Below are 13,066 nucleotides of genomic sequence, written 5' to 3' on the forward strand. Positions count from 1 at the left end.
AATCAAGGTAGCTGTGGGAGTCAGTGGGCTTACAGTAGATATTGGTTGACATGAAGATATGATGGGGAGGGAAGAGTTGGCGATGGACCATGTGAATGTGAGGGAGGGGTGGAAATTTGAAGCAAAGTGATCCAATTTGCTTACTGTCTTTGTAGCATATTGATCTTACACCCATTCTTTGTGTCCCTTCTTCTAACTTTATACAGTTTTGCCAGTACAGTGACTGAAAGTGGATAGGATATTCCAAGTATTCTTGACAGATCTATTCCATGTATCTACTTACAGCCTATTGTCTCAGGATAAGAGGTTGGCCATTTTGGACCTACATGAGGAGAAATTTCTTCACTCAGAGGGTTCTCTACCCCAGAGGACAGTGAATGCTCAGTCATTGAATATATTCAAATACTGAGATCAATAGGTTTTGGGACATTAAGGGAATCAAGGGATAGGGCAGGAAAGTGAGGTTGAGGTAGAAGATCAGTCATAATCTTAATGAATGGCAGAGCAGACTCGAAGGACTGCAAGGCCTACCCTTGCTTCTATTTCTTATATTCTTATTGCTAGCAGCAAGGATGGATGCAACATTACAGAAAATGTACAAATTTGTGATAATAGGATCCTTAGGACGAATTCTAATTTTGTGACCAGGCTAATAGTCCATACATCATTACTTCAAGAAAAACCTCTCTTGTACGCTCAGACCCAATTCACCTGTCAGGGTTTAATTTTATAGGATAATTAATTGAACTGCCATTTGGCTCCCTCCACTGGCTGTAAATGTTATTACAACTGCAAGTTTCCATTCTAAATGACACCACATTAAGATCGTCTCCATTGCATTCTTGACAGCTACATTTTCCACTGAGCAAGGGAATGCTCACTGGTTCCGGTGGATATTTAGCAGATTGAGCAGAATCGGCACAGAATTCAAACATCAATGCCAATTGCGAGCATTGATTTCTTTCCTAAAACAATTCTGCCTGTGTTTTGCTGCATTCAAATGTTACTGTTGGTTCAATACGAAAAATCAAGGATATAAAAAGACAATTCAGCTTTTTGAAGCTCATCTTTCCTGAAATTTACCTGTCCTGTTATAGCATCCTACTGTAATTGTTCCTCATATCTCATTCCCATTAAACTTAGGATCAAAGACCTAAAATTTCCTCAATGTTATTAATGCCGCTTTTGCCACTTGAAGAAAATCCTTGTACTTTCCAATGTCCTATTAAGGAAGTTACACACTAGTTCCTGAGTTAAACATTTGCACAGTTATTGGTATGGGCATTGATGTAAAATCATGTAAAATAGTTGTAAAATAAGTAGCTGGACCACAAGGAAACTAGTGTAGCTTTTTAAAAATGCCGTCCAGCTTGTGCTCTTGAGCAGAGCTCTGGGGATAAGCAGGTAAGACAGGAACAGAGCCCCGCACTTTTATTTCTCTCTCAAATTACTTCACTGCAAGTTTACCAAGATTTGATTGCAGTTGGACAGAATAATGGCCACTCCAAGATGAGCCCAGAGGGCTCCATCCAGGGGAGGAATTTAGAACTTCAGTGGTGCAAACGTTGAAGTCCTACTCAGCAAGATTGAAGACAGGAGGCACAGAGTCCTAAGTGTGCTTTCCACTAAGTCTGTCAGGGCTGTCACTCATGATGCCTGGAGGGAGGTGGCACTGGCACAGAGTGCAACTCCCTCACCACAAAGATCCAAACCAGTGTTGCAAAATGTTCAAAGCACAGTGGGGAGTGGATACAGAGCCCACACTTCCTTGGGTGGAGATAACATAGCAAGTTGTAGATACAAACCACCTCCTCTTCTGGCTGAAAGCTACAAAGAACAGATTGCAGTAGAGTTACGGTGAATTACTGCAATAAGACAGAGTGAATTTCACTAATAATTTTATTTGAAAGACGCAAGAATAGTGCAATACACACAGGATGTCACTGATTTCTTTTAAAATATGAACAAGAACTCTATAGCTTTCAGATAGGAAACAGAAATCAATTCAAGGAAATGTAAGACACCGAAAAATATTTATTTTCCAAAACAACAGTGAGCTATAAAAGGCTGAAGTGGGTAAACATGGACAGAAATCTTCACTATTCACACAGACACCGCTTAGTCCTATTCTGAGAGTTGGTTTGCAGGTTACATCATCATCTTTACTTTCTTCAGCTTGCAACCAATTACAAGACGTGCTTGATTCAGCAGCGTCTTGGGATTGGCCACTTGTGAAGACACAAAGGTATGGAGCCCAATTACAGATTGGAGAAATCTTCTGTTAGTTAATCACACAGAAATGCAGCCATCTCAAATCAAAGCATTTCAATCATTGACTTTTACAATTGGGCAGTTTTTAATTATTTTTCAGAATATTTTTCCTTTTAGTTCGCTCCTGGTTTCTTCCATCTGCTACTGAAGATTCAGAGTTACAAATCCACTGACATTAACATTCTTCATATGTGAACCAAGACAGTGAGAAGCCTGATTCTGCTCTTGCCTGATGCCCAGACGTATGCACCTTTCAACAGAATAGGGGCTACTAGACAGTGTGAATACTGACTGATTTCCCCCTCCCTAAACCAGGGATGCTGAGGCCCAAACTGTCTAATATCCAGATTAGCTGATAATCAGTGAGTTTAATTGAGCAGCTTAGATCATGTCATTTACTGGGAAAGTGACATTTCGATGATTTATAACCATGCAGTGAATGTGAAAATGAGCATTTAATAATCCCCTTTCATTTACCTAACATATATTTGGTGGTTTGTACAAGGAAGAATTGAGCTAGAAGCTGCATATGCAAATCACTGACTTGGGAGGTTAGGGATTTATTGGGACACTTTTCTTTTCTACTTACCACTGGTGGATGTCATTGCAGGAAGTTGAATGATAAACTGTTCTCAATCTCAATAATGTAGCTCCTGAACCTTACTGCCCGATGTACTTTCTTATCTTTACAGAGGTTCATTATCACATGTGGGATCACTGGGACTATGTTGAGAATAAACTAAGGGATTCTAGATTCTCTGAGCTCTAGTGTTCTTGAATGCATGAGAAAGTCATCTAATGAGATAAGTCGCCCCTTAATGAAAGATCTGATAGCTCCACGAGATTAGTTGTGATCTGTCTAATATACTCACAAATGGTTCTGCCCTTAGGTGCCCTGAATAGTTCAAGCTCTGACCTCAGCTCCAAAATAGCATAATTGATGAATTCTAACAGATGATCTTTGCAGGAACAGGTTTCCATCCACAGCAAAGCAACCCATCAACCCCTATGCAACCAGCCTTTCCTGGACATGACCAGCCCAGCAACTGCCAGACAAGTGGAAAAGCTGAACACCATCAAGAATACTGGCACGGAGGGCAGGTGTCGCTCCCAGAATGTTGTGATGATTGGGCGACCAGGAACTTCCTGAATAAAAGGAAAGAATGAGCTTTAGTACTCCCTGTTCAGCAATTCAATGTAATGTTCTTATATATCATTAATTGTTTTTATTTCAAGAAGTACATCTCCATCTGTATTGAAACAGTTATCGCTGAGAACTGGTACAAGAGTGGAGATAAATTGCTTTCAATAAATGCCAATGACACCCAAGAACATTATAAAGCACTCAAATATAACAGAAAGAACTTGAATTTATATACTGCTTTTCACATTAACAGGACCTCCCAAAGTACGTTACAACCAATAGATTATTTTTGAAGTGTAAGCACTGTTCTTTTTTAAGCAAATTTGGCAACAAGGTCTCAAAACTGTAACCCTAGAGCAATATTTCACCAACCCCTAATTCCATTTAATCACTCTCCACTCTGTGAGCACAACCTTCCTCAATTTGCTTTAAGTCTGAGTTTTGTATTCACATTTCACAGCAATAAATGTTGGCCAGCGTCCTGAGGGGGATTTCCCTGCTCTCTGAATAGTGCCAAGGGATCTTTTCCATCTGAGTAGGCAGAAAAGAATTGGGTTTAATCTTTCATCCAAAAGCGTGCATCATCCTCAGTAAAATGTCAGTGTGGATGAAATACTGAAATCCATCGTTGAGCATAAACCCACAACTTCTGACAAAGGCAAGAGTGTTACCAATTGAGCCAAATTGATACAAACCTGATTTTCATTAAAAACCTTTTATTTAGATGTAGCATTTTCTGTCAGGTAGCCCACCCTCACTGTGTTAATTTATTCATTTGCACAGCCACATGATCAGCACTAAGCAGCAAATTCAGTGAGGCTGCATTCCTGGACCAGAGTCGCAGTAGGCTGGAGCTTGAGTTAGAGATAGGGCTATAACACAATAAGCATGATTCTTTGACCGATGCTTCCCTCTAGGGAGACTCCACCCCAGGGGCACAGCATCACTAAAGCTTCCTCAAGTCTGAGAGCTGCTTATCATTCAAATTCCAGAGGTTTAGCTGTGATGATTTGAATCCATTCTAAATCCAGACTTTCAGTATCAGTCCACCTTGGAGAAGCAAAAGGAGTCAACAACAATAACAACTTACATCTATAGAGCACCTTTTCAACCATGTGGAAGGCTGCGGACAGGTCAAGAAGGGCAAGGAGGGATAGTTTACCACGGTCACAGTCACATATAATGCCACTTGCGACTTTGATAGGGGTTGTTTCAGTACTGTGGCAGGGGCGGAAATCTAATTAGAGGGAATCAAAAATGGAATTGTGGGCAAGATGGACGTGGATTTTGAAGGCAACAACATGTTCAAGGACTTTGGAGAGGAAACGGTGATTGGAGATGGGGTCATAGTTTTCACGGGCAAAGGAGTGAAGGGTATTTTCTTTTTTCAGCAGATGGGTGATGAAGGGGAGGGCGATAGTACCTGAGGAGAGAGAACTGTTAACAACATCCTCTAACACGGGAGCGAAGAAGGGAAGTTAGGTGACCAACAGTTTGATGGGAATAGGATCAAAGGGAGAAGATGAGCTCGGAGAGGGAGATAGGAAAGAATGTAGAGAAGGATATGCGTTGAGGAATAAGATAGCGGGGAAACCTAGGGGAAGTTTGGCCGGGTGGGCTAGGAGAAGGGAGGGAAGTGATAGAGACAGCTTAAAGGATGGTCTCAATCTTTGTAACAAAAATGTCCATGACCTCCTCGCACTGTCCAAGGCAGGAGTGAAGGAAGCAGGGGAGGGTGGTTTAAGAAGACAGTTTGTAGTGAAGACACATTCCTTGAATGGTGAGCAATTTTGGCAAAGGAAATCAGGACACTGTAGTGTTTTATCTGGTCCAAACGGATCTGGCATCAACTCCAATACAACACACAGTGCATGATCTGAGCACAGAATTCTCACACACTGCTCTGCATCCCATCATTCTCATTCTATGGAATTGCAATGGATTAGTTCACTTCTTATTGTACAGAGTTCCTGATCGGCATAATGTGTAAACATGAAATATTGTACTCTGGTACATTGATGACATAAATCTGGGTCCAGGAGAGACTAGTCATTCAGAGATTGTTAGCTTGCTGTTTCAATATGCCATCAGTTTTAACTCAGTCCTGTGGGAGTGATTAACCAGGCTGAGCTATCAATACAGCAGTCAGATCTTTATTCAATTTATCAACACTCTGGATCACAATATATATTTGCGTTTTTGAACATATCTTCCTGTGTCACTTCAGATTTTACTAATGCATCTCACAGGGTTTAAGCATTCACCACCAAACCCATTTTATTACTCAATCATTAAATTGACATTGAAATGGGTAGCTATTTGATTTCATTTAGTCGGTTCACCACATACCTGAACCTCAGGCTCAACGGTCCAGATTGCTGTCTCTGGAAAAATTCCTATGGCACACATTACCTACAGACAGAACACAGGCTAAATAAGGGCAGTGTTGAGCACGTGCTCACACTCACAGATAGATACATCAGACAGACCAGAAACACAAATGAAGAGAGTTCAGACTCCACAAGGGTAATCTTTACATCAAATGATAGTGTAAAATGGGAGCTATCGAAACAGCCGCCCATTATACATTCCTCACAATTTTCAATTCCATTGACTTCATTGTCCATATTACACTATACCCAATGTCAAAATTACCCCCAACCTGTATACAATTACACATACTGCATATTTGCTAGTTGGGGAGCAGACAATGGGGTGTTGATTTATAGTACTCTGTACATTACAACAGTTAGAAAGCAAGTTTTTTTAAAAGTTTTTTTACTAAACAGAACATTGGTGATTATATATAAACAGAAAATGCATGTATTCAGCAGACCAGGCAGCATGAGTAGAGAAAGAAACAGAGTTAATGTTTCAGGTTTGTAACCTTTCATCACAGGCCTGAAACATTAACTCTCTTCCTCTCTCCACAGATGCTGCCAGATCTGCTGAGTATTTCCAGCACTTTCTATTTATATTTCAGATTTTCATCATCCACAGTATTTTGCCTTTTGTATTGATGATTGTATGATAGTTCAAAACTAGTGCCCGTAAGACAGACACTGTACCCACACAAAACTCTACAGCGACACCAACAAATCAGCTTTTCCTCACCAGCACTATCATCTAGTACAGGGTTGTCCAACATACGGCCCACGGGCCAGGATCCTGCCCACTAAAGATTTCCATCCGGCCCCCGACTGTAAACTGTACCCGGGCCGTTCCTCATCCTCACCAGGGCTCTGTGACTGGAGATGGGAAATTTCCTATTGGCTTCTTCTTGCAGACCGGCTTTTAAAGAAAAGTTCGGAAGTCAGCTTCAAAGCTGACAGCAGGAACAGCCATTTCCCAAGTTCGGACAGGTTCGGGGTTTTTTAAAAGCCTGCCGGAAAACCCTAAAACTGTCCAAAGTTCAGATACTGCTATTCCCGCTTCGAGCACCTGTCAGCTGTGCAACTGACTTCCAATTTTTTGTTAAAACAGATCAACTATCAGCTGAGCATTCCTGCTTGCTGCAACTGTCAGACAGAGAGAGAGAGAGAGAGAGGACAGAGAGAGAGAGGGACAGAGAGAGAGAGAGAAAGGGGGGACAGACAGAGAGAGGACGGCAGAGAGAGAGGGAGAGGAGGGCAGAGAGGGGAGGGAAAAGAGAAAGAGAGGGAGAGGAGGGCAAAGAGGGAAGCGGAAACAGAGAGAGAGAGGGAGAGGTAGTGATCAAGATCACTCCTGACAGAATGACATCTATCTGGAATACTCTGCATCACTACAAGTGTGTGGGCAAACATTGACTACTTGTGCAAGCAAGAAAATGCCAGGTATATCACTAAATCAGTGTCCAACATATTGAAGAGAAAGTAAGTCAACAAATTAGTCTTCTCATTTAAAGTTTCTTCACAAAAATGTATATGATTGCTGAATAATAGCAAGATAAATTTTTATGCCATTATCTTTCCCCTATGTAAGACAAAAATTGGAACTTGGCCCCCCACCTGAAAAGGTTGGACAACCCTCATCTAGTACATCACTCCAACATCTCTAGACACACTTTTTGCTTCCACACAGGCAGTCAGTGTGGGCTAGCTATTCCAAAAATCTCCAGTAGTCACTTAATAATAACAGAGAAATGTACAGAAGTTAAAATGCAGTGAACTAGTGGGTGGGGGGAGGGATTGAATTAAACTCTCGCTCCTAGTGGTACCTCTCTAGCAGCGCGTTCCCCAGCCTGTACCGCTCCATCCATATAACCGCTCCACTTGGTGGCTGTCTCGGTCCCAGCAAAGTACATTCTCCCAAAAGGTTCTCGCAGAACGCTGAACAAATCAAAATCAACTTGTGTGAGTCAATCCCCTCAAACAAAATCACCTTATCGAAAATAAAAACAGAAAATGCTACAAATACTCAGCAGGTCAGGCAGTATCTATGGAGAGAAAAACAAAGTTGATGTTTTTGTCAATTAACTTTCATTAAAACTGGAAATATTTAGAGATACAACAGATTTTAAGCAAGTACAGAAGCAGGAAAAGGAGAAGGGAAGAAAGAACAAAAGAAAAGGTTTGTGATAGGGAGGAAGGCAGGAGAGATTAAATGGCAAAAAGGATGATGGTGCAAAGCAAAAGGGGATGGCAATGGGACAAATGATGAAACAAGAGATGAGCCCTGTGGTTGTAGGACTGACAGTGTGAGTTTTGTGCTCCTTCACAGTTGATAACAGATGATGACGCCTACTCAGGTTATACCATCTGCTGAAGTCCAGTGAGGTGCAAGCATGGTCTTGGCCCCAATAAGCTGGCACATTCACAGTGCACATGAGAAAGTAGAGGCAAAGCACAGCTCTCACCCTTCAGCAAGAAACACTTTGTGCTGTGTTGCAGCTATCTGGAATGAATATTCACAGGCACATACCTGCCAAACTGAATAAAGGTCCCTGGTGGGAAGTATGCAGTGTAGCAGCCACCTGAGTACTGCTCCTCACACCAGTCTTTTTCTTCATAGTGAACAGCCTGGCAACAAGAAAAGTTTGTGTTTTAATGATATGTAATAATGATTAATTCTGTTATCACTTAGTTATGTATGGCTAAACCTTCAAGCATCATCAATTTCTTTTCCAAGGTCATGGGACATAGGGGCTAAGTTGGATAAACCCCAAAATCAGGTGCAGGAATCACAAAGTGCAATTAACACATGCCCATTCAAAGTAATGCAGGCAAGCATGCTGCCTGTTGTTGATGTTGATTGTGGTGTGCAGCCCAGCGCTGGATGCACTGTTGAGTGGCTGCCCATCTCGGCAGAGGGCCCAAGTTCGTACAAGTTTAGCACCACTTAAAGCTAGCCTGCATTACTTAAAGCCAGACTGCACCTCTTAAAGGCAAGGTGCATTTTTGCTGTAGCAGGGGCTGAAAATTGTGAAAGAGGAGTTGGAAAATCTGAAGAAATTGTGTTACAGACCAAAGAATGTGCACCAAGGTTCTCCAATGCAGTGCTGGAGCCATTGGTACAGGAGACCTTTCAGGCAGATGCTAAGAAGGCAGTGGGAGTAGGTAGCCAATGTGGTTAAAGCTAGTCCTGAGAACTTGGATGCAGTGCCACAAGAAGTTTAATGGCCTCACACAAATGGTTACCTATGACACCACTAGCCTCACACACTGCTCCATATACCACACCCACTTCTCTCACCTACCAACAATCTCCATCAAGCACAACTTATACCTTGCCTTCAGAGCCTCACCTCACCCTACCACACTTAGAACTGCTGCAAGCCTGACACTCACATCTCACAGCTTGCACACACTGCCAGCTAATCAACTGTGGCAGCCACATCACCCAAACACCATCCACCACACTTACTGATACACTTCCCTCCCTCTTGCAAGACAAGGCAGCCCAAAATAGGAACCTGCAGGAAACAGGCACGGCTTCATGTCCTCACCCCAATGGAGGATGTGGTGCTGGAAATCAATGGTATGGCCACAATTGAGGCCGTAGCCAGCAGTGGGGCTGAAACCATGAACGATGATGGTATGTTCTTTCCTAATCCACCTTCTCCCATCCCACTCCCCCCTCAGCCCACAATCTCTTCTGGTTTACAAGCTACAGATGGTGCCACCACGAACCTCTTGCTTCCCCCTCCCCCCTTCCCTCACCCAATCCTACCCTCTGCCTTTATGCTTTCAGATACCCAAGAACTGCCACTTGGCCAGGCAAAGGGGCAGGTTGTTGATGTCCTTGAATAGCAAGAGACTGATGAAGAAGAAACACCATCACTTGATCTCAAACACACAGCTCAGATACTGACACTGCGCAAACATTAGTGGGTAGCTCGGAGACAGGATCTGCACATGTTAAGTCATGAATGGGCTACAGCCAAGCCAGGGGGAAAGGATAGCACAGGTGGCAGCTCCATGGAGGCTGAGATCGCACATGGATTCTGCTGCATAGGATTCAAATGAGGACTTTGATGGGCCGGCTTATACAAAAGGCTAATGAGCATGCACACAGAAATACTTATGCATTGGCAGACCAGCCAGAAAGCATACTGTTACTGCCAGGAAGCATTGAGGAGTCTGACTCCAACTTGGCATAGGGCTTTGCATGGAGCTTGGAACTCATTGTTTCCAGTGTGGAAATGGTGGCCAACTGCACGAGAGCATTTGAGGACCTGACCATGATGCAGCATCTGATGGACGATTTCTCAGCTTCCATTGCAGCACAAGCAGAAGCCCCCAATTTCTGAATGCTGCAGTGGAATCTCAGACTGAGATCATGAAATCTTCATGAAATGAAAGAACTATGATATAGTTCCAAGTTAAGACAGTGTGTGACTTGGAGGGAAACTTGCAGGTGGTGGTGTTCCCATGTGTTTGCTGCCCTTGTTCTTCTAGGTGGTAGAAGTCGGAGGGTTGGAAGATGCTGTCAAAGGAGCCTTGGTGAATTGCTGCTGTGCGTCTTGTTGATAGTAGACATATCGCCATGCAGGCTGAGACCGCTGTCATCATGGCTGCTGATCATGGGCAGCACAGTGGTGCAGTGGTTAGCACCGCAGCCTCACAGCTCCAGGGACCCGGGTTCAATTCTGGGTACTGCCTGTGTGGAGTTTGAAAGTTCTCCCTGTGACCGCGTGGATTTTCGCCGAGTGCTCTGGTTTCCTCCCATAGCCAAAGACTTGCAGGTTGATAGGTAAATTGGACATTGTAAATTGCCCCTAGTGTAGGTAGGTGGTAGGGAATATGGGATTACTGTAGGGTTAGTATAAATAGGTGGTTGTTGGTTGGCATAGACTTGGTGGGCCGAAGGGCCTGTTTCAGTGCTGTATCTCTAAATAAATTTTAAAAAATACCAGCGCTCAAAGGGACAGTCAGGGTCTCATAACATACAACAATTTGTACTCCAGTTGATTACTTGAATTCCTGCCGCAAGGGAGTGACAGTGGCTCTTCACAGCACAAACCTGTTGCCCCCTCTCAGGCTGATGTCATTTGTGCTCCCACCATTTCCACTAGCCCAGTGCCCTTGCTGTTGCTCCTCAGTCAGACAGCCCAGATGGCTGCCTCCCATGCTGAAGTAGTGCAGTCTGAGGCTGGGCCTTCTAGGTCCAGAACTGCTGAAGGGTGTCCTACATGGCCATCTGCAGTCTCCCCCACTGGAAGTCAGCAGCCTTTGACCAGCAACTGTGGTAGCACTGCATAGGAGCACTAGGCCAGGCAAAGACACACAGGCACTAAGGGAATGCACAAGGGTTATTAGTTGAGTATTGTATGAAATATTGGATGTTTTGTGATATAAAGGTGGTATGGAATGGATGTTTTGTGGTGATTTTTATTTCAGAAATTTGGTTAGGAGAGTGCTGTGGTAACTGAGGGATGATAAGGCGTGGGACTCGTGTCCAGTGGCTGGAGTTTAATCCACAGGAACCAGAGTCGAATGATGTGCTGAAGGACAGCCCATCCAGGACATGGATTTGCTGGCTGCCTCCTCCTTTCCTCCTCCTCCACCTCTTTCTTTTCAATTGCTCTCCAAATCCCTGGTAGCAAGGGTTGTGTCCTCATGTTGGCCAGGTAGTGGAGGAAATAATGGACCGCCACTGGAGGGCTCCTCCAGAGTGGTCGAGGCATTGAAACCGTTGCTTAAGCACTCCAAGCATCTGTTTGATGATATTTCTCGTGGCAGTGTGGTTCTCATTACGAGTGCTGGCAATGAGTAGTCAGGTTGTGGAAGGGAGTCATTAGCCAGCTGCAGAGCGGATAGCCCTTGTCGCCCAGCCGCCATCTTCTGGTTTGACGTGGTAGCTAAAAGATTGCTAGAACAGCAGTGTGCCACAGAATGACTGCATCATGTCTGCTGTCAGGATAGCGAGCAGTCACTAGCATGATGAGCTGACCATGATCGTACATCAACTGCACACTGAGTGTGTGGTAACCTTTGTAGTTTAGGTAGATCCACCATTGAGATGCAGTGCTTGCAAAGGCACGTATGCAGGAGATGGCACCCTGTACCATGAGGAAGTCCACTATCCTAGCAAAGCAAGGTGTGCATTCTGCGTGTTTCTCTCTGCTCAAAGAGAAGACAATTGAAAACCCCATACAGAGTCTCTGTCACCTCTCTATGATAGCAATGCACAGCGGACTAGGAGATGTTAGCTATATCGCATGTTCCAGACTGGAAGGGTTCCGATGCATAGAAGTTAAGGGTCATGGTCATCTTCACAGCCACTGGCAATGCCATCCTCACCCTGGTCTGAGGCTGCAGGTCTAGTTCCTCGAGGTGGCAGAGTTCTGTGAGAATCTCCTTGATGAATTGGAGACACCAAACACTCTGCACCTGGCTTAGGTGGAGGTAAGTGCTCCCAAATGATCCTGGATGAGTAAGGCCTCCTGCTTGCAGCCTTCCTTCCTCCCTCTGTGAGCAGTTTGTCCTCTTATTTTGTGTAATAAAAGCAAAATACTGCAGATGCTGGAAATCTGATATAAAAACAGAAAGCACTCAAAATACTCAGCAGGTCAAGCAGCATCTGTAGAGAGAGAAGCAGAGTTAACATTTCAGGTCTGTGACCTTATTTGCCTCTTATTTTGTGTCTCTGCACCATCGCCTTCTCATGCTGCAATTCAAGGGGTACTACTATAGCACCCATGACTGGGAACAAGTGGTGTGCACAGAGCCCTTGCATTCACAAGCATCGCCTTCCCCATGTGCAGCACCACTCACTACAGACTTTTCCAACTGTAAACAACTCCTCAAAACACCACGTACTTCCACAAACTCAAATAAAGCTAGTAGAAAGTAATCAGTATTTAGATAACAAGAGTTCAGTAAAAACATTTCAGTTAACCTCCCTATAAAATAAAGTCAGTACAAGATGGGGCGGCGCAGTGGTTAGCACCGCAGCCTCACAGCTCCAGCAACCCGGGTTCAGTTCTGGGTACTGCCTGTGCGGAGTTTGCAAGTTCTCCCTGTGACCGCATGGGTTTCCACTGAGTGCTCCAGTTTCCTCCCACAGCCAAAGACTTGCAGATTGATAGGTAAATTGCCCCTAGTGTAGGAAGGACAATGGTGGGGATGTGGTCAGGAACATGTAGGATTAATGTAGGATAAATGGGTGTTGTTGGTTGGCACAAACTCAGTGGGCCGAAGGGCCTGTTTCAGTGCTGTATTTCTAAAT

At 44.0% G+C, this 13,066-nt stretch overlaps 1 protein-coding gene across 1 annotated transcript in view; it reads right to left on the reverse strand.

Moving 5' to 3' along the window:
- Positions 1–1,952: 1,952 nt before the first annotated feature.
- The window catches only part of LOC137377915 (amine oxidase [flavin-containing]-like), a 67,315-nt gene continuing 56,201 nt past the window's right edge, over positions 1,953–13,066 (reverse strand). Inside the window, exons 12-15 of the mRNA XM_068047988.1 lie at positions 8,318–8,415; positions 7,614–7,725; positions 5,765–5,827; positions 1,953–3,417 (exon numbers count right to left, since the gene is read on the reverse strand). Coding sequence (XP_067904089.1) covers positions 3,271–3,417; positions 5,765–5,827; positions 7,614–7,725; positions 8,318–8,415 — 420 coding nt within the window. The 3' untranslated portion in view covers positions 1,953–3,270. The remainder of the gene's footprint in view (positions 3,418–5,764; positions 5,828–7,613; positions 7,726–8,317; positions 8,416–13,066) is intronic.

This window comes from Heterodontus francisci, chromosome 15 (genome assembly GCF_036365525.1).
Source record: "Heterodontus francisci isolate sHetFra1 chromosome 15, sHetFra1.hap1, whole genome shotgun sequence".
Classification (NCBI taxonomy): Eukaryota; Metazoa; Chordata; class Chondrichthyes; order Heterodontiformes; family Heterodontidae; genus Heterodontus; species Heterodontus francisci.